The 22,830-nt window shown below is 46.3% G+C and overlaps 1 protein-coding gene across 1 annotated transcript in view; it reads left to right on the forward strand.

Moving 5' to 3' along the window:
• Positions 1-7,601: 7,601 nt before the first annotated feature.
• The window catches only part of SRRM3 (serine/arginine repetitive matrix 3), a 190,767-nt gene continuing 175,538 nt past the window's right edge, over positions 7,602-22,830 (forward strand). The window contains exon 1 of the mRNA XM_030186017.1: positions 7,602-7,828. Coding sequence (XP_030041877.1) covers positions 7,602-7,828 — 227 coding nt within the window. The remainder of the gene's footprint in view (positions 7,829-22,830) is intronic.

The following is a 22,830-nucleotide window of genomic DNA, read 5'->3' on the forward strand; positions in this document are numbered from 1 at the left end:
TTTTTCCATTCATTAACTCTGCAAAGCTGATTTATTTGAACTGTTTTGACCCCTGAGGAAGGCTTTGCGCTGAAACACGGCCATGTAGGGTCTTTTGGCAAATAAAACTCTTAGGGGTTCTTCTTACTCCTGTTTGCCTTGATGATTTGAATTTCCCTCACTTCACCCATGTTGTTTCTGCATCACTGTAGACACCATTTTATAGAATTTTGGCATTCGTGTGTGTATATGTACACCTAGATGCATATATGTTGGGATTCCGATTGTTTATTCACTTCTTGGTGGCTAAATGCTCGTTCCCTCCTTACAAAAAATGGCCCCATAAGTTCAAGTTGAAGTTTATTAAAGACTTTCTATCCCACCCATCAATGTGTGTATGTTCTATATGAACGCATCCTTGTAGGTACGTTGATGTAATGTGGGTGCCAGATTCTGTTGTAAATACTAACCTAAGTTGGAATTGGCATGCGTAAAAGTACGGCATGCGCAGTTAGAGCAGCTGTAGAGCTGGCATAAGAGAGAACGCATAAATGCGGCAAGGGCATGCATAAGTAACAGTAGGCTCTATGTTACAGTGTCCTGCCCTATGCTTTGCCCACAGGCAGACCTGTTTGTGCTTAGGTGCTATCCCCTGGATTCTATAGATGGTGCCTAGATTCTGCGCATAACTTAATTGCCATAACAAGGTAATCAGCATTTTTTTAACAGCATTAAAGCAATAATGAGCACTAATTGGCAATTATCACAATTTGTGTGTGTGAAATAACGAAGGTGTATTTTATAAAGAACTGCGCCTAAATTGCAAAAGTGCGCAGTTCAGAATAAACACGTGCAGCTTAAAAGAGGCGTGTGTACGGGTGTTTCATGGGCGTTCCAAATTTTCCACACATAATTACAGAATACGGGTCAGTGTGCCATAAATCTACGCACAGGGATTTACAGGGATTTACAAAAGTCACGAAAACCGAGGTTTACTGTATAGGAACGCAGCTTTGGAATACATTACATAAGTACATAAGTACATAAGTAATGCCATACTGGGAAAAGACCAAGGGTCCATCGAGCCCAGCATCCTGTCCACGACAGCGGCCAATCCAGGCCAAGGGCACCTGGCGAGCTTCCCAAACGTACAAACATTCTATACATGTTATTCCTGGGATTTTGGATTTTTCCAAGTCCGTTTAGTAGCGGTTTATGGACTTGTCCTTTCTGATAGTTGCTCAGAGTTACACCGGTCTACTGGATATAGTGCAGTTCTACCGGGGTCAGGTTCCTTGATATTTTGAGGGCTGTCAAATCTGCCACTGTGGGTTCCATTGAATGGGAACAGGGGGTGGCATAATGCTTGTGGCAGTTTCAAGGGGATTTCTTCTGGCTTAGGATTTGGTTGCATTTAGCTGAGATCGTTGGGGGAAGAATAGATGCAAAATTTCAAGCAGATCAGAAAGTTCAGTGTGGAGGTTCTGCAAGGTGAAAAAATCAGCAGATTCTGGATCAACCAATTCTCCAATTACAGTCCGTATTCGTACAAGGCGGGCACGCAGCTCGGTGTGGGAAGGCAAAGGAACTGTGTAGGTGTTGGCAACCACTCTCGAGGGGCTGCTGCAGCTTGGGTGACAGCGGTGGTGGTGAGTCTGATGTCTGAGCAATCGCCTGGTCGGAGGTGTCGGGAAGTTCTGAGGAGAAGTCTAGCAGAGGGAGATGTGGAAGGGCAGGGTTCTCACGGTGACCTGGAATTGGTGTAGGTGGTCGTGGGCTCAGTGGAGGAGGAGGTGGGGTTGATCTCTTCAAGGGCTGCTGGGCTGGCAACATCAAGGAGTCCTGATTCGGTATCCGGGTAAACCCGTATATCCCTCATATGGACTCAGGACGAGTGGTCCTGAAGCTTGGCAGCTGTGGCTGAAAGGGCCTCAACCTTGAAGGTCCCAACGTAAATGGGATCACGCCAACTCTTGTGAGTATAATAGCGGCGGTGCACCAGGTCTCCCACTTTGAGAGCTGGGGTTCTATTGTCATGCAAAAATAAGGTGATCTAATCAACTTTCGGAAATCACTGAAGCCTATCTCTTCAAAAGAACATATCACAACGACCCTTCTCTTGAACTTTAGTAAATTACTGTTATAATTGTTATTTTATCATTGATTTCGTTATACCCAATGCTTTATCTCACTATCCAGCTTATAATCGAAAGTGATCGCCGGCTATCTTCCAGCACAAATTGGGAGATGGCCGGCGATTTCTTAAAAGCGGCGAAATCGGTATAATCGAAAGCGGCATTTTAGACAGCATCGCCGCTTTCCCGTCGCTTCGCCGGCGAAAGTTCAAGGGGGCGTGTCGGTAGATTAGCGAAGGCGGGACATGGGCAGGCATGGGCGTGGCTACCAGATGGCCAGCTTTCGCCGATAATGGAAAAAAAAGTGGCGTTAAGCAGTATTTCGCCGGGTTTACTTGGTCTTTTTATTTTCACGACCAAGCCTCAAAAAGGTGTCCCAACTGACCAGATGACCACTGGAGGGAATGGGGGATGACCTCCCCATACTCCCCCAGTGGTTACCAACCCCCTTCCATACTAAAAAAATAAAACTAAAAACCTTTTTTGCCAGCCTGTATGCCAGCCTCAAATGCCGTACCCACCTCCATGACAGCAGTATGTGTTGTATCCTCCGACAGCCTTTCCCTGGTTGCGATGTGGCTCTTGGGTGAGTGTGACACCTTTTCTGTGAGGTGCCCTGCAGAGTCACATTAGCAATGCATTGTGGTGGGTGTAGGGTACTGGGCTCTACTCCCATGGTGCTTTTCCCCCCTGCTAACTGGGTCAGAGTGTGCCCTGTTTTGTTTCCTGTTGTAGTCCATGCGGTAGTGGCCATTTTTGTAAGCCAGTTTTAGTTCCCTTTCCTGTGTTACCCACGTTAGAGAACGTAGTTCTTACCTTGAATGGTGCTGAAAGAAACCATTGTACACCATTGTGCCAGCTCTGACCTACTGCTAATCTTAGTACCAGGGGACTCTTTGCCAGTGGGGCACAACCTCTGATCTGCAGTTAACTGTGAGTAAACGTGGTTATTTCAAGAAAGGACTTTTTCAGAGAGATTAGTCTTCAGGTGTGAACTGGTGTGCCAAAGTTATACAGCAGCAATAAGTCCTAGAGGCTGTGTGCAGGTCCCTGGAGCAATTTTAGTGGGTGCAGTAAATTTGTGGGTAGTGGGTTTGGGGGGCTCAGCTCCCAAAGTAAGGGAGCTATGCACTTGGGAGCTTTTCTGAAGTCCACCACAGTGACCCCTAGGGTGGCTGGTTGGTGTCCTGGCATGTCAGGGGGGCCAGTGCACTAAAAATGCTGCCTCCTCCCATGCCCAAATGCCGTGAATTTGGCCAGGGTTTGAGATGGCCAACATAACTCTGAAAAACAAACCCGGCCATCTCAAACCCGGCGAACTCCAAGGCATTTGGCCGGGCTAACCCGTATTATCGAAAAAAAAGATGGCCGGCCATCTTTTTCGATAATACGGTTCCGGCCAGCTGTAGCGCCACCGCCAACATAGATCGCCGGCGATCTATTTGGCCGGCGACGTTCGATTATGCCCCTCTATGTTACTCATATTCTTGTGTAATTATTAATTGTATCTTTACTTAGCTATGGCAATAACCAGGGCGGAATATTGTAAGCCACATTGAGCCTGCAAATAGGTGGGAAAATGTGGGATACAAATGCAACAAACAAACACCAGGTTTTAACTGGTGTAACTGGGGATGCATAGACTTAGGCGCTACAGTATTGACTAAGTGTATTCTATACACCACGCCTAAATCTTATAGAATACACTTAATTCTGCACAGATTTTTTTAGGCCTTATGTCACCAAAACACACTGTTCTAGACTAACACTTAAGTACATAAGTATTGCCATACTGGGACAGACCGAAGGTCCATCAAGCACAGCATCCGGTTTCCAACAGTGGCCAATCCAGGTCTCAAATACCTGGCAAGATCCCAAAACAGCACAATGCATTTTATGCTGCTTATCCTAGAAATAAGCAGCCAGTGTCATTCTCTCGCTGCTGAAGGGCATGGGGTCTCAGAGATGCCTATTATATCTATTTTTTTATTTAGTGCAATATATTCTAACTCTCCCATCTTATCCTAGAAATAAGCACTTAGGGCTCTTGCAAACGTAAGCGACACTTTTCACTACATTTACCCATGCAGGCACATATTTATAAAATTGCCCTAATAGAAGACAATTGTATAACTGGGTGCTGTAGTTGGGTGCACTGATGCCAAGCATTGAGTGCCAAGATGCCATTCTAGAATATTAGCATAAGTTGGCAATGATAATCCTAAAGTTATTGACCTACCAACTAGGAATTCTACTAGATTATCACGTACGTTCCTGAATCTCCACTACCCTAACTGCAAAGGACTAAAATACAAATCAACATATGCATCCAGTTTCTCCTTTATAAGCACGCAAATATATATTTATTTTTATTTTATTACATTTGTACCCTGCGCTTTCCCACTCATGGCAGGCTCAATGTGGCTTACATGGGGCAATGGAGGGTTAAGTGACTTGCCCAGGGTTCCACTAGCAACATTCCATGTAGAAGTCGGCCCTTGCAGATCACCAATGTGGCCGCGCAGGCTTCTGCTTCTGTGAGTCTGACGTCCTGCACGTACGTGCAGGACGTCAGACTCACAGAAACAGAAGCCTGTGCAGCTTTCTACATGGAATGTGGCTAGTGGAATAGCAACATTCCATGTAGAATCTCCAATAGTAGCAACATTCCATGTAGAATCTCAAAGAGTAGCAACAGAACCTCAAATAGTAGCAACATTCCATGTAGAAGTCGGCCCTTGCAGATCACCATTGTGGCCGCGCAGGCTTCTGCTACTGTGAGTCTGACGTCCTGCACTTACATGCAGGACGTCAGACTCACAGAAACAGAAGCCTGCGCAGCCTTCTACATGGAATGTTGCTAGTGGAATAGCAACATTCCATGTAGGATCTCCAATAGTAGCAACATTCCATGTAGAATCTCCAATAGTATCTATTTTATTTTTGTTACATTTGTACCCTGCGCTTTCCCACTCTTGGCAGGCTCAGTGCGGCTTACATGGGGCAATGGAGGGTTAAGTGACTTGCCCAGAGTCACAAGGAGCTGCCTGTGCCGGGAATCACCAAAATCCACAAAAACAACACATAACATAATTTCTGAAAATTATTGAAAACCAACCTATTCAATAAGGCTTACCATAAAGACCCACCCTAACTACCAGTAACAAAATTTACACCAGAATTACACAAATCGTAACTCTTTATTCCTGATTGTTCAAGCTAATTTATCACGATTGAAGTTTAATCCAATACCTTTTATTACTTACTAGTAAAAAAGCCCTGTTTCTGATGCAAATGAAACGGGGGCTAGCAATGTTTTCTTCTGTGTGCATGTGGGAGTGTGTGTGTCCCTGCCCTCTGGCCTCTCTCCCCTCCCCCCTCTGAGTCCTTCACTGTTACAGAGCCAGCGATTTGATTTCGTGCTCTGCTGTTTTCCTTCACTGACTGTGTTACAGAGAGGGCGGGGCAGACACTCATAGGGAAACCGGATATCTCGCCCCCTTCACACTTCCGGTTGGAGGCTTCATAGAACGTTGGTGTTGCCTTTTATATAGAGAGATAGTAAAAAAGCCCCGTTTCTGATGCAAATGAAACGGGGGCTAGCAATGTTTTCTTCTGTGTGCATGTGGGAGTGTGTGTGTCTCTGTCCTCTCTCCCCTCCCCCCTCTGAGTCCTTCACTGTTACAGAGCCAGCGATTTGATTTCGTGCTCTGCTGTTTTCCTTCACTGACTGTGTTACAGAGAGGGCGGGGCAGACACTCATAGGGAAACCGGATATCTCGCCCCCTTCACACTTCCGGCTGGAGGCTTCATAGAACGTTGGTGTTGCCTTTTATATAGAGAGATTATGAAAATGAACTTTCTTTATCTGACTACCTAATCCACTCTATTTTACTATGTATTTCTCTTTGCCGAAATTGGTGATCACCATTAGGGGAAAATGTAAGCCACATTGAGCCTGCAAATAGGTGGGAAAATGTGGGATGCAAATGCTACAAATAAATAAATAAAGTTATGTGTGTACAGTTGCACTATGTCATTGGCAAGTGTAAATGTTCACACCCAAGTATTCCATGATTCCGTGATCTGTGCCTAATGTACAGTATTGTATAAATTATGTATGTAAAAGGAAGATATGCTCATGCTCTGTCTGTGTATATTTCCCCCTGGCATTTATGTAGTAAGGGGTCTTTTTACAAAGGCATGCTTACAATTTTAGTATGCACTAAAAATAAGCACGTGCTAAACATTGGAGATGCCCATATATTTCTATGGGTGTCTCTAGTGTTTAGCGCGCACTAAAACGGCTGGTGCATCTTTGTGAAAGACCCTCCCCCCCCAAGGTATTTGCGTGCATTTCTTATGGGATACTTTTGAGCACACAGCTCACACATGCAGGCATAAGTGCACAGTATGGGCCAGATTCTATATAAGGCGCCTAAACAATCCTCACAGTAAACATTTCTGCCTAAGCGTATTTTATAAGCGGTGCCTAGATTTAGGTGCAGTATATAGAATACGCTTAGTTGATATCCCAGAGCCTAAAACTACGCACCTCCATTTACACCAACAAAAACGTGGCATAAATCCCGTGCGTAGATTTATGCACACTAGGCCATGTTCTAGAACTAGGTATGTAAATTTAAGGAACGTCCATGGGACGCCCATTTCCCCATCTATAGCCATGCCCCCTTTGAACTGCGCGCATTAGGCACAGTTCATTACAGAATATGCTTAGTGACTTGTGCACGTAAACTCTAATTATTGCCAATTAGTGCTCATTATTGCTTGTTAAGTGCTGCTATCGATGCTGATTTGTTTGGTAAGCCAATTAAGTTACACCACTTATTATAGAATACGCTTGGATTTCAGCAAGGATCTCTAGGCATGCTATATAGAATCCGGCAGTATACATGTGTATTCCATATTCATATAGGGGCTTTTTTGCACAAATGGTGCCAAACTATAGGCGCCCAGTTATAGAATGAGTGGGTAGTGCCTAGTTATCAAGACTTTTTGCCTTTTCTGAAATTCAGTAGATTTTGGTGGTTGTATTAATCTTCGTTTCCCCACCTTGCTGTTCATACTGTCAAGGATGGGGTTTCTTCCAGTGCCCTTCTGCAGGTTGGTCCCTTCTATCAGGCGTGCTTCAGCATGTCTCCTGTATTGAAATTGACATCTCTTTCTATAGTGGTGGCCTATGTAATGACACCGTGCACATTTGGCTGCCAGCATATGTCTCTGATGAACAGAGAAGAAGATTAGAACAGCTTGTCCCCCCTTAAACTGTCACTTTTAATTTAGCCAGAAGGCCCAGCTAACAGATATGCTTCCTTCTCATCTCATTATGGGACTAAGAGCGTGGGAACAGTGATAGAGGCATAGCAGGACTGGAGAGGAGTTCTGTTAAATATGGTTTTTTTTCCCCCTTCAGAGAGGCTGTGAAGTGAGGCACAGAGCGAGAGCAATCAAGAGACCAGAGCTGGAATGTCAGTCTACAATAACGGTGCCAGGGTGCCTTCTCCTCAAGAGGCTGCCAATGGCTTCTCCCAGCCCAGCGCTTCCACCACCTGGCATAAACCGGAGGAGGAGGCCCGAAAAGCTGAGCCAAGCTTGGTGGTGAAAAAGGCCCACCGGGAAATATTGGACCATGAGCGGAAGCGGCGTGTGGAGCTGAAGTGCATGGAGCTGCAGGAGATGATGGAAGAACAAGGGTAAGTCCTGCCATTGCTCTCCTGCAAGTTCTACGGTAATTGAGACCCTGTCTGTATGGTGGCTTTTTTGGAAGGGACAGAGACTAGGAATGTGTGTCCTGGGAGAGGGTGTTTTTCCCCCCATAGTTTTTCAGATCTTGCAAGTCAAAATAGCTTGCACTGTATGTAGTAGTTTTAAAAGTGGATGTCTTCATTTAGGTGCCCTGAGCCTGCACAGTTAAGAGTTTATTATATAACAGAACCTAGGCACCTGGGTTCAATAATAGCATAATCCGCTATTAACACACCTAACATTTAGGTGATAGCACGTTCACCGGGCAAAGAGCTGGAATAACTGCAGGCATCTAAATGGAGAACGGACATGCGTAACTGTAATTGGGAGCCTTTGGCTATGTCCTGCCCATGATCCACCTATGTGTATGCCCCCCTTGCAGATATAACTTCATGTAATTTGATTTTGATTTGATTTGTTCACTTGATTTAACGCACTACACCCAAAGGCACCGAAGCAGTTCACAACATGTCAGTGAAACAGTAACAAAATATATAGTATACATACATTACATAGTAACATAGTAACATAGTAGATGACGGCAGAAAAAGACCTGCACGGTCCATCCAGTCTGCCCAACAAGATAACTCATATTTGCTGCTTTTTGTGTATACCCTACTTTGATTTGTACCTGTGCTCTTCAGGGCACAGACCGTATAAGTCTGCCCAGCACTATCCCCGCCTCCCACCACCGGCTCTGGCACAGACCATATAAGTCTGCCCAGCACTATCCCCGCCTCCCACCACCGGCTCTGGCACAGATCGTATAAGTCTGCCCCGCACTATCCCCGCCTCCCAACCACCAGTCCCGTCTCCCACCACCGGCTCTGGCACAGACCGTATAAGTCTGCCCCGCACTATCCCCGCCTCCCAACCACCAGCCCCGCCTCCCACCACCAGCTCTGGCACAGACCGTATAAGTCTGCCCCGCACTATCCCCGCCTCCCAACCACCAGCCCCACCTCCCAATCACCGTCTCTGGCACAGGCACAGACCGTATAAGTCTGCACAGCACTATCCTCACCTCCCCACCACCAGCCCTGCCTCCGAACCACCAGCTCTGGCACAGACCGTACAAGTCTGTCCAGCACTATCCCCGCCTCCCAACCACCAGCCCCGCCTCCCGATCTTGACTAAGCTCCTGAGGATCCATTCCTTCGGCACATTGCAATACAAGAGAAGTAGTAATTAGTTCCAATACAAATATTGAATCATCCTGCTCACATTATATTAGATCTATTCATTTCTGACAAGTGTAACATAGTAACATAGTAGATGACGGCGGAGAAAGACCTGTACGGTCCATCCAGTCTGCCCAACAAGATAAAGCGAAAGCTACATACCTGTAGAAGGTATTCTCCGAGGACAGCAGGCTGATTGTTCTCACATGTGGGGTGACGTCGAGTCAGGTTTGCGACACTGCAAATAATTTAATTTAGCAACACATTTATATTCCACTAAGTCAAAGAAAACAATTGGTTGAAGCCTAAAAAAAAATCATTGCTTCCCACTCAATTTTATGTTTGAAATCTATTTTATTGACGATCATAATAATACAGCCAATACGAAGGCACATATACATTGTCATCATAATACCATAACAATCTTTAACTAGTTCCATAACGTCAATACCTTTTAATTTCCTCCCCCCCCTCTCCGAGTATTAACAATTCCCTTCCTCTTGGCCCACTGAAAATGACACTCATGTATAGTTAGCACGTATACATCAACACTTCAATAAGAGGCTAGCCTCACCCATACAAATTTAGCCACCTTACACCAATCGTTTCAACTTGGAGCTCTCTTCCCCCCTCCCCCCCTCCCATTCCTTATAATCCCCCCCATATAATGATCTTATACCCCCTTCCCCCCCTTCCCAAATCCCCAGAATACAACGTGAGAGTATTCATCAGTAAACTACGAGCTCTGCTAGACAGGGCCTGCACATATGGTTCCCATACCTCCCAGAATCGTTGCTTACTTCTAGGACCACGACTCGCTCTATATGCCTCCATCATCACCAGTGAGTGAAGCATATTCCTCCACAGCCAATAAGATGGCCCTGTTTCCTGAGTCCAATATTTCCCACTCAATTTTAACATATTCCCTTCAACAACCAAAGATATTGCAAAAAAACAAACAAACCATAAAATATACACTTTCCCCCTGATATTCAGCCAGTGGCAGTGAGCATTTTGCTGGCTCGCGGACAGCGTTATTCCTGGATATTCAATGCTGGGCCTTGTCCAGGCTTCGGCATTGACTATCCATATTTTTTTGAGCTGGCTATGCCAATATTCAGCCCTGGTCCGCAGAAGCCAAATTGCTTGAAGACAGGGGTGCTATTTATGCAGCCCGATTTACGCGGCGAGGAGCTGAATATCGGCGCTTAACCCGACTCCGCCGCTTTTGAATTCGGTACAAACCGGTCATTTTCAGTGACGATAACTGGTTGGGTTGCTAAAAATGACAGGATTGCTGTGAACAAGCGATTTAGCTAGTTGGCGGCCATTTCTGGCCAGTTAAATCGTTTTGAATATCAGCTGGTATGTAGCATAAGCACTAGTATTCTAAGTATTTACACGTGTAAACATGAGCGTAAATGTCAGCACGTAGGATAGAGAATTACTCTTTATAGAACGAGAACAGCAGCACCCTTAGGCTAAGAGGCTTGACTATTGCAACCTACTCCTCATTGGCCTCCCACTTAGCCATCTATCCCCCCTTCAATCCGTTCAGAACTCTGCTGCACGTCTAATATTCCGCCTGAACCGATATACTCATATCACCCCTCTCCTCAAGTCACTTCACTGGCTTCCAATCAGATACCGCATACAGTTCAAGCTTCTCCTTCTTACCTACAAATGCACTCAGTCTGCAGCCCCTCATTACCTCTCTACCCTCATCTCCCCTTATGCTCCCACCCGTAACCTCCGCTCACAGGACAAATCCCTCCTCTCAGTACCCTTCTCCACCACCGCCAACTCCAGGCTCCGCCCATTCTGCCTCACCTCACCTTATGCGTGGAATCAACTTCCTGAGCCCCTACGCCAAGCCCCCTCCCTACCCATCTTCAAATCCTTGCTCAAAGCCCACCTCTTCAATGTTGCTTTCGGCACCTAACCTTTATACCTTTCAGGAAATCTAGACTGCCCCTACTTGACTGACTGTTCACTTGTCCTTTAGATTGTAAGCTCTTTGAGCAGGCACTGTCCTTCTATGTTAAATTGTTCAGCGCTGCGTAACCCTAGTAGTGCTTTAGTAGTAGTCCATGTGACACACCCAACCAGTCAGGTTTTCAGGCTATCTGCAGTGAATATGTGTGAAATAGATTTGCACACGCTGGAGGCAGAGCAAGAAAATCTACCTCATACATATTCATTGAGGATAGCCTGAAAATGGGATTGGCTAGGAGTGTCTCAAAGACTGGGTTGAGAACCTCTGGCTCAGAGAGATGATGAAGGGCCTAGGCGTGGGATAAATTTGCAAAGACTTCACTCTACCAGCAGTTTGCACCCTAAGTGAATTTTCAGCTACTTCAAACTGCATAATTTCCTAATGCATATAGGTTTGTCCACATAGAAAGAGGCGTTTGGGGGGCATTATTGGGGTACATAATAGATGTATTATGCAGGGGAAATATTCAAAAGATTTTATGTAAGTAAACATGTGTTTGCCTTCTTAAAATGTAGTTAGAAAATGACCCCCTCCCTCGTAAGCACACGTACTTTTAACCTGCATGAAAGAAAGGGGCAGAGTGAGATTCGTATGTGCTGGGATTTCATATTCTGGGGTTACTTTATACTTGCTCCCATGCAGGTTCAATGTAGTCAAATGCAAAGCAGCCTGTCTGACAACTCTCTTTTTCTCTCTCTTAGATGTTATGCACATTATTTTTTTATTTATTTACCAGCCACCTACCACTATGGGTTGAATATTGGGCCCATATATCAAACATATAAACGGCGAGTGACCGACTCACTCGCAAATGCGCAGTAGAGACTTCCCTCTCTGTCCTGCCCCCGCGTCAATACGTGATGACGAGGGCGGGACAGAGAGGGAAACTGCGCCGCTGAGGTTGATACCGCTCCTCCCCACCCGCTCACCCGAGGTCGCCGCTACCGTTACCCCCCCCCCCCCCTCACCCGGCCCGGGCCCTCTCTCCGCTACTAAACTTACACATCCATTCACCGGAACGCAGCACGCACATCAGCTGAGCTGCCGTCGGCCTTCCTTCCCTGCCTGTGTCCCACCCTCGCTGACGTTACGTCACAGGAGGGCGGGACACAGGCAGAGAAGGAAGGGCCAACGGCAGCTCAGCTGATCTGCATGCTGCGTTCCGGCGAATGGATGTGTAAGTTTAGTAGCGGAGAGAGAGAGGGCCCGGGCCGGGTGGAGGGATGGCGGCGACTCCGGGGGGGGGGGGGGGGGGGGGACGGTAGCGGTGGCGACCTCGCGGGGAGGGGGAAGGAAGGAAGGAAAACCCCAATACCAGCCCGTTTTTACGGGCTCAACGGCTAGTGTTTTTATAAAATAGTAGCATACATACTGCAGAAATAGCAGAGCAAGAGCAGGTATAAATGTCAATGCAGAGATTAAGCAAGTACATGCATAGCATATCTTATAATCAACAAGTGTTTTGCAACTCTTCCATGGTCCATAGCCCCTATAATGGCTATAATAAAACGACGTGTGTTCATGCCAACATGCCTTCTTGTACACCTGACCTAATTTTATAGAAGTCGTTTTATATGCATACTAGTAAAAAAGCCCCGTTTCTGATGCAAATGAAGCGGGGGCTAGCAATGTTTTCTTTTGTGTGCATGTGGGAGTGTGTGTGTCCCTGCCTCTGGCCTCTCTCCCCTTGCCCCTCTGAGTCCTTCACTGTTACAGAGCCAGCGATTTGATTTCGTGCTCTGCTGTTTTCCTTCACTGACTGTTACAGAGAGGGCGGGGCAGACACTCATAGGGAAACCGGATATCTCGCCCCCTTCACACTTCCGGCTGGAGGCTTCATAGAACGTTGGTGTTGCCTTTTATATAGAGAGATAGTAAAAAAGCCCCGTTTCTGATGCAAATGAAACGGGGGCTAACAATGTTTTCTTCTGTGTGCATGTGGGAGTGTGTGTGTCCCTGCCCTCTGGCCTCTCTCCCCTCCCCCCTCTGAGTCCTTCACTGTTACAGAGCCAGCGATTTGATTTCGTGCTCTGCTGTTTTCCTTCACTGACTGTGTTACAGAGAGGGCGGGGCAGACACTCATAGGGAAACCGGATATCTCGCCCCCCTTCACACTTCCGGCTGGAGGCTTCATAGAACGTTGGTGTTGCCTTTTATATAGAGAGATATTGCCACATATGTGCAAACATGACTTATACCATGTAGAGTAAAGCTGCATCACAAAAAACTAAGGAGTCTGTTTACTAACAGGCTTATTTTTGAAAGAGAAGGGCGCCCATATTCCGACACAAATCAGGAGATGGGCGTCCTTCTCTCAGGGTCGCCCAAATTGGCATAATCGAAAGCCGATTTCGGGCGACCTCAAATGCTTTCGGTCGCGGGGATGACCAAAGGTCATGGGGGCGTGTCGGCAGCGTAGCGAAGGCAGGACTGGGGCGTGCTTAAGAGATGGGCGTCCTCGGCCGATAATGGAAAAAAGAAGGGCGTCCCTGACGAGCACTCGGGTGACTTTACTTGGTCTATTTTTTCTTGCGAACAAGCCTCAAAAAGGTGCCCTAACTGACCAGATGACCACCGGAGGGAATAAGGGATGACCTCCCCTTACTCCCCCAGTGGTCACCAACCCCCTCCCACCCTAAAAAAAAAACAAAACATTTTTTTTGCCAGCCTCAAATGTCATACCCAGCTCCATGACAGCAGTCAGGGCTGGTCTTAAGGCGAGGCGACCGCATAGGGCCTCGCGCTCAGGGTCACCCCGCCCTGACCGCCCGAGCTCCAGTCCTCCCTCCCTCCAAACGGCGCGAGACGGCAGCGTGGTGGGGGCGGTCCGCCCCGGATGTCAGCGGGTGCGGGGGGGCTCCCACCCTGTCCTGCCTTAAAAAAAACAATTTCAAAGCGCTGGAGTGACAGGCAGCGCCTCGCGTCTGCCCTGCTACTAAAAATCTCTTTGACGTCGTTGGGCCTTCTCACATTGAGTCCCACCCGCCCTCGCTCTAATTGGAAGTTACCTTAGAGGAGGGTGGGACTCAATGTGAGAAGGCCCAACGACGTCAAAGAGATTTTTAGTAGCAGGGCAGACGCGAGGCGCTGCCTGTCACTCCAGCGCTTTGAAATTGTCTTTTTTAAGGCAGGACAGGGTGGGAGCACCCCCCCACCCGCTGACATCCGGGGCGGACCGCCCCCACCACTCGGGTACACTAGTTCACACCTTTTTGGAATGTCCTGGGCTCGGGCTGTGGGGGGCACAATGGCCTCTTTAGATCAGGTGACGTCCCTAAAGATTCAATGGGATTATGAAACTCAACTATGGGGCGCTTGATCGCTCAGGGTGTCACCCTTCCCATATCGCAAATTCTATTACATTTCCTTCATCTTAGTAAAGAAAACGATATTACAGTACTGGGTCTCTGCAGAAGAACCACCTTTGGCTTGTTGGAGACAAAAGATGACGTCTGCATTTGGGTATTGTGATTCTGCGGGGAAGGGGGGTTGTATGAGTGGGGGTATGTTTGTGTGAGAATTAGAGTGTTGGATGCTGAGTATGAATGTTGAGTGCTGGAGTTTTTTCTATGTTCTGATATAAAACTTCATTGGATGGGAGAATTGGGTATATTTTTTATGCTATGTTGCATACTGTCACTTCACTAAATTTGCAATTCACATGGTGTGGATTGCAATTATGATGCGATTTACTTTACCTCCTCTTGGGGGGGAATTATTTCATAATTTATATAATGTATGCCATTTTTCATGTTGTGAATTTTAAGGTTACATGGAGGGGCATAATCGAACAGAAACGCCTATCTCCATGGGCGTTTATCTCCGAGAACGGGTCCGTGAAGGGGCGGACCGAATCGTATTTTCGAAAAAACATGGATGTTTATCTTTTTTTGAGCTGGGCGTTTTTGTTTTTCAGCGATAATGGAAACCGAAAACGCCCAGCTCAAAAACGAATAACTCCAAGACATTTATTCGTGGGAGGGGCCAGGATTCGTACTGCACCGGTCCACCTCACATGCCAGGACACCAACCGGGCACCCTAGGGGGCACTTTTACAAAAAAAAAAAAAAGGTAAAACAGCTCCCAGGTGCATAGCACCCTTCCCTTGGGTGTTGAGCCCCCAAAATCCCCCTCAAAACCCACTGCCCACAAGTCTACACCATTACTATAGCCCTAAGGGGTGAAGGGGGGCACCTACACGTGGGTACAGTGGGTTTGGGGGGCGGTTTGGAGGGCTCCCATTTACCAGCACAAGTGTAACGGGTGGGGGGGGGGGGGATGAGCCTGGGTCCACCTGCCTGAAGTCCACTGCTCCAGTGACCTGCATACTGCTGCCAGGGAGGTGGGTATGACATTTGAGGGTGAAAATAAAAAGTTGTGAAACGGCATATTTTGTGGTGGGAGGGGGTTCGTGACCACTGGGGGAGTCAGGGGAGGTCATCCCCGATTCCCTCCAGTGCTCATCTGGTCATTTAGGGCACTTTTTGGGGCCTTATTCGTGGAAAAACAGGGTCCAGGAAAAGTGCCCTAAATTCTCGCTAAAAACGCATATTTTTTTTCCATTATTGGCGAAAGGCGCCCATCTCTGATCGGCAGATAACCACGCCCCAGTTCCGCCTTCACCACGCCTTCGATACGCCCCCATCAACGTTGTCCGCATCCGCGACGGAGTGCAGTTGAAAACGTCCAAATTCGGCTTTTGATTATACCGCTTTATTCGTTTTTGGGAGATAAACGTCTATCTCCCGATTTGGGTCACAATATAGGCGTTTTTCTCTTTCGATTATAAGCAGGATGGTTTTGTAATCTCCAATCCAATGTTATAAAGATTAAAAAAAAGAAAAGATTATAGAGAAGGGCAATGAAAATGATAAAGTGTATGGAACGACTTCACTATGAGGAAAGGCTGAAGCATCTAGGGCTCCTCAGCTTGGAGAAAAGACTACTACTAACTACTACTACTACTTATCATTTCTAAAGCGCTACTAGACGTACGGCTGAGGGGAGATATGATAGAGGTCTATAAAATAATGAGTGGAGTGGAACGGGTAGACGTGAATCGCTTGTTTACTCTTTCCAAATATACTAGGACTAGGGGGCATGCGATGAAGCTACAATGTAGTACATTTAATACGAATTGGAGAAAATGTTTCTTCACTCAACTTGGAATTAAACTCTGGAATTCCTTGCCAGAGAATGTGGTAAAAGCAGTTAGCTTAGCGGGGTGTAAAAGAAGATGAGGAAAGCAGAAACCAGAGACAACAAACTGTAAATAAAATATATATTTTTATTTTTTTGCTTTAGGATAAAGTAGTATTGTAGATGTGTTAATAAATGTTTATAATAGAACATGTAAACAAGGTAATCTTTTTATTGGACTAATTTTAATACATTTTGGCTAACTTTCGGAGAACAAAACCCCCTTCCTCAGGTCAGGATAGGATACTGTAACAATACTATACTATATTGACCTGAGGAAGGATGTTTTGGCCTCTGAAAGCTAAATCTATTAGTCCAATAAAATGATATTATTTGTTTTATTTCTATTTGTTAATTTGTAAAGTGGTGATTGGTATTTGTTAGTTTTTTCAAATTTACATCTGCTGTCTTTATATTTTGCACAGTACTAGGGGACATTTTCTGTTTCTGTGATGTTGCATTTTATGCAGAGTCTGGCATCTTGAGGGTTCAGTTTAATTTTTGTCTAAATAGAAAGTTTAAATATTACTACTTATTCTATAGTGGATTAGGGTGTATCTGTGTTTGTGATAAAGACATGGCTTTCAGTTGGCATTGACTGTGCAGGATCGACGATCTGTACTATTCTGTCTGGTTTCATTTTACAATAGGTGAATTGATAATCTAGTGCGCACTGTAGTGTTTTAAGATGTTTTCCTTTTCTTTGTGTGATCCGTAGAAACGACTGCTTATGGTATGATAGAATTGCTTTATAGGTCCTGAGTGTTTTGTATTCTTGGCATACCTAGTACTGGATTTTGGAGGGGGGTGTTAAAAAATGACCGGGAGGGAGGGGGGCCTTGGAGCTGGGACCCCTAGGGGGGGAAGCTCTGGAGCTGGGGGCCTTGGAGCTCAGAGGGAGCGGCCCGGGAGCTCGGAGGGAGGGGTGGCTGGCCCTGGAGCTAGGGTGGGGGTGGAGCAAGGTGGGGGCGGAGTTAGGATGGGGGCAGGGCTAGGGTGGGGCCCCATCAAATTGGTCTGCATGGGGCCCCGCACTTGCTATGACCGGCCCTGACAGCAGTATGCAGGTCCCTGGAGCAGTTTTAGTGGGTGTAGTGCAATAAAGGGAGGCGGACCCAGGCCCATCCCCCCCTACCTGTTACACTTGTGGTGGTAAATGTGAGCCCTTCAAAACCCACCAGAAACTCACTGTACCCACATGTAGGTGCCCCCCTTCACCCCTTATGGCTATACTAGTGGTGTACAGTTGTGGGAAGTGGGTTTTTGGGGGGGGGAGGTTGGGGGGCTCAGCACACAAGCTAAGGGAGCTATGCACATGGGAGCAATTTATGAAGTCCACTGCAGTGCCCCCTAGGGTGCCCAGTTGGTGTCCTGGCATGTCAGGGGGACCAGTGTACTATGAATGCTGGCTCCTCCCATGACCAAATGGCTTGGATTTGGTCGTTTCTGAGATGGGCATCCTCAGTTTCCATTATTGCCGAAAGCTGGGGATGACCACCTCTAAGGTTGACCTAAATGTTGAGATTTGGGCGTCCCCGCCCGTATTATCGAAACAAAAGATGGACGTCCATCTTCTTTCAATAATACGGGTTTCCCCATCCCTTCACCAGGCCATCCTGCGAGGATGGCCCCAGGAAAACTTGGGCGCCCCATTCAATTAGGTCCCTCCATGCCACGCTAGCAGCTTCCGCATGGCATTGCCGACGCAGCCCATTCCAAGCGGACGGGCTGTGTCGGCACTAGCACACAATCAGCTAAACTAGTGGCTTAGTGAAACCCAATGTAGTTTATTTCACAAAACTTGAATTTTTAAAGTAAAAAAAAAAAAAAAGATTAAAAGATATAAAAAACATTTGGATATAAAGATAATAAAGGAAGGTGGGAGGTTTTTGACTTATGATGTATCAGTCTGCAGTTAAGTTGTATCAGTGGATCTACGGAACCATAGCGAAGATTGGGTGGCAACACCGGTAATTGGGAGATCCTATGTACTTGACCCAAGCTCTCTTGAAATCAGATGCTCTTTTTTTCTCCACCACTTCCACCGGAAGGCTGTTCCACGAATTCACCACCCTTTCCGTGAAGAACTATTTCTTCAGATTACTTCCGAGTCTGTCCCCTTTCATCTTCATCCTATGCTCCCTCGTTCCAAAGCTTCCTTTCAACTGAAAGAGAATTGCCTCCTGTGCATTTATGTCACATAAGTATTTAAGAGTCTCTATCATATCTCCCCTCCCCGGCCTTTTTTTTTACAAAGTAAGAGTGAGAAAGCAACAAGGCAAAAGGTCTACCAAATGCAACGTGATGTATAAAAACAAGAGGCAAACCTTATAAAATGTAGTCTTTATTTATATTCCAAAGCAACCAGAGATTCAAACACCTGTGCCCGACATGGTCATGTTTTGCCTAGAACTATTATACAAAACACACCCAGAAGAAGGAGCGTTGCCTCTAACATTTTTGTCTGTTGGACCAGATGTGCTGAAGCCTGTATTTTTCCACCAGTTGATAACTCTGCTCCTGATACAGCCTTTTTTCCAGGGAAACATGGCCATGTTGGGCACAGATGTTTGAATCTCTGGAATATAAAGAGACTGTTTGAGGACGATATTTAGAAAGCAGAAGTTAGACCGGCTACCTCCATCAGTTGGCGCTGAGCTCAAATATTAAATGCCAGGCCGTTTCAGGTGACTGGATTTGAATATCCGATTTATTTTTGGTTGGTTTCAAGAGAATCGATGAGAACACCACCTGCGCATCTGTCTGCGTCACCCTTTCTGCTAGAGCCATGAAGTCACTTTTGATATGTTCGGATGGGTACCTAGCAATATGATTTGTGCCAACATGGATGACCAGGCTTACTATCTTGAAGCAGTTTGCCCTATATCAACGGTTCCCACACTGTGGGCCTTGGCACCCTGGTGCGCCGCAGCGAATTCTCAGGGGTGCCGCAGAAAATCCCAACCTCTCTCCCGCCACCACCCGAACCGAGATGGTGACCCAAAACCCAATCCACAGTCACTCCCTGCTTTCCCATCCTGAAGGTCCAGAATCTGCCTCTTCCTTCTTCTTCCCCTGCCACCGCTGAAGTGCTTGCAGCATACGTTTTTGGGCCGTCCGTGATTCACACAGGCACAGCGGGGACTTAACTCTGCCGCGTCCAGCCCTCACAACAGGAAGATGCATCAGAGAGAGCAGGACACGGCAGAGGGAAGGCTCTGGAGTGCCTATGTGAATCGCAGACAGCCTGAAAGCTGCAAGCACTGCAGTGGTGGTGGGGGAAGGAGAAGTAAGCGGCAGCGATCCTGGACCTGTGGGAAGGAAGGTAGTGAGCGATGCTGTGTTTGGGAAAGGCAGAGGTGTGCTGGACTTACGGGAGGAGGGGGGCTGCAGGGAAGGGAGAGATGTTCTGGGCTATCTGGGAGGAGGGGGTCTGCAGGGAATAGAGAACTGTACTGGACTTATGGGAGGAAAGGGGCTGCAGGGAATGGAGAGGTGTGCTGAACCTTCAGTGAAGAGAAGTGCGCTGGAGTGAGAGGATGTGGCTGCAGGGAAAGGGAGACCTATGTGGCAGGGGAGGGGTGGAGACATATGTGGTTGGTGGGAAGGGGTGCTACGAAAAATTGCTTGGACACTAAGGGTGCCGTGAACTGAAAAAGTTTGGGAACCACTGCCCTCTATGCTTTCTGCCCATATGATCACAGCATTGTACTCTGATCTTACAGGTGGAATAGTGCCTTAACCCTATGCTAGTTCAGTGCTGGCGTTAGGGTTAAGACACTATTCCTTCCCCTCTGTCCATGCCAGGCAGCCCGAGCTGTCACCGTCAGTCCTGGGGGTTCAGTGGACCCCCCCCCCCCCCAAAAAAAAGCAAGGCCATGCTGGCCTATTGCTCCCCAAGCCCCGACACCTGTCATGAAGAAACTTCATTGGTTACCAGTGGATTTTAGGTTAAAATTTGTTGTTTAATTTTTAAGGTGCTGACTGGTCAGGCGTCAAGTGTTTTGGTAGCTAGACTCCATATTTAACAACCAAGGTGATTTTTAAGATCTGCAAACAAGGTGTTATTGGATGTTCTAGACCCTACCTTTGTGGTTGAGAGAGATTCAAGGGCTGAGTCAAGAAAGAACTTAAAACATTCTTATTTCAGCAAGCTTATCAAGGAATATAAACTCGTCGATAGGCAATGTAGGATTTTACAACCTTATGTACTAAGGTCAGCTATGGAGGCATGAAGATATTTATAATGAAGAGTGAATGATAAGTAAACCCGATCAGTTGGACTGATGTAATGTAGTACGTTTTTTATGTATGTTAAATATGTAAGCTGCCTAGAAATTTTTGCAATAGTGTAGAGTAAAAAAATTGTAAATAAATAAAAATACTTATACACCCTTTAATAAACATGAAAATTAATAAATCCAGCCTTCAAATGGTACACAAAAGAACACAAAAAGTCCAATTTGGAATATGTATGCCCTAGAGGAAAGGAAGGACAGGGGAGACATGATACAGATATCTATATCTATATATTTATATATCTTTTCCAGAGACAAGGAAGCAGTAGAACTAGAGGACATGAGTTGATGATGTAGAGTGATCAACTTGGGAGTAAAATCAGGAAATACGTTTTCATGGCGGTAGTGGTGAATGCCTAGAATGCACTCTCACCAATGGAGGTGGCGAGGACAAAGAGAGAATTAAAAAATACATGAAATAAACAGAGGATCCCAAAATAGAAAGAGATTGGATTCAAAGCAGAACCTAAATGACCTTTACACAGGGCATAGAGGGATGCAGGTACACCTCTGGCCATCTTGCTGGGCAGACTGGATGGTCTATACAGGTCTTTGTCTGCTGTCATTGTCTAGGTGAAGCAGAGCAGCTAGGCAAAGACATGGATGGAGAAACAGAAATGAAAATCAATAATATAGGAGAAGAATAAACTGAAAATGGAAGATAATCCTGAAGGTAGAGATTTTAGATTTAGCTCATGTCTATTTTAGTTGTAGCTCAACAGGCATTACATTCAGATACAGTAGGTACGTATATTCCTGTCCCTAGAGGTCTCACAATCCAAGTTCATATCTGAGGCAACAGATCACTTGCACAAGATCATAAGGAACCACAGTAGGATTTGAACCAAGCTTCCCTGTTGCTCTATCCATTAGACTATTCCTCCGCAGGGCTATAGAAGAGAAAATGGCTCATTCATCTCTCCTAAGACTCTGCATTTTTACTGTTTCTTTGCAGTTCACACATACCAGCTTCTGGCAAATCTTACATGATGTTTCTGCCCTGGCTACAACTCCTTGGTAAAGATGCACACATACATGCTGACTTCCACAGCTGTATCTTTGCCAGCCTACAGCTGTGTCTGAAGTTGGTATGTGCATGCATATGCGAGTGTGACAGTGTGCACAACAGCAAATACTTTTGGTGGATGCCTGCAGCCTGCTGGGTGATTGTGCAGGGTTATGGTTGTACATTTGGCCATGCTTAGGAGCACTGGTACACAATCCCTCCATTACCTCAGGTACAAACTTCGATTGTGAGCCCTCCTGGGACAGAGAAATATCCAGAGTACCTGAATGTAACTCACCTTGAGGTACTACTGAAAGAGGTGTGAGCAAAATCTAAATAAATATTTGAGATTCTAGATGGAATGTTGCTATTCCACTAGCAACATTCCATGTAGAAGCCTGCCCTTGCAACGCGGTTGTGCAGGCTTCTGTTTCTGTGAGTCTGATGTCCTGCAGGACGTCAGACTCACAGAAACAGAAGCCTGCACGGCCGCACTGCTGATCTGCAAGGTCAGGCTTCTACATGGAATGTTGCTAGTGGAGGAGTAGCCTAGTGGTTAGAGCACCGATCGTGCAATCCACAGGTGACCAGTTCAAATCCCGCTGCTGCTCCTTGTGATCTTGGGCAAGTCACTTAACCCTCCATTGCCTCAGGTACAAACTTAGATTGTGAGCCCTCCTGGGACAGCGAAATATTCAGTGTACCTGAATGTAACTCACCTTGAGTTACTATGCATGAATCTGAGCTGCTAAGTATGCAAATCTTTTACTTGTACAGATTTGTATCAGCATGACAATAGATTACTATACTGGGAGGGTATTTTTATTTTATTTAGATTTTGCTCACACCTTTTTCAGTAGTAGCTCAAGGTGAGTTACATTCAGGTACTCTGGATATTTCTCTGTCCCAGGAGGGCTCACAATCTAAGTTTGTACCTGAGGCAATGGAGGGTTAAGTGACTTACCTAAGATCACAAGGAGCAGCAGTGGGAATCAAACTCAACTTGGCTACTCCTCCACTAGCAACATTCCATGTAGAAGCATGCCCTTGCAGATCAGCAATGCGGCTGCGCAGGCTTCTGTTTCTGTGAGTCTGACGTCCTGCACGTATGTGCAGGACGTCAGACTCACAGAAAGAGAAGCCTGCGCAGCCGCGTTGCTGATCTGCAAGGGTAGGCTTCTACATGGAATGTTGCTCGTGGAATAGCAACATTCCATCTAGAATCTCAAATATTTATTTAGATTTTGCTCATACCTTTTTCAGTAGTAGC

The sequence above is a fragment of the Microcaecilia unicolor genome, chromosome 13 (genome assembly GCF_901765095.1).
Source record: "Microcaecilia unicolor chromosome 13, aMicUni1.1, whole genome shotgun sequence".
Lineage (NCBI taxonomy): Eukaryota > Metazoa > Chordata > Amphibia > Gymnophiona > Siphonopidae > Microcaecilia > Microcaecilia unicolor.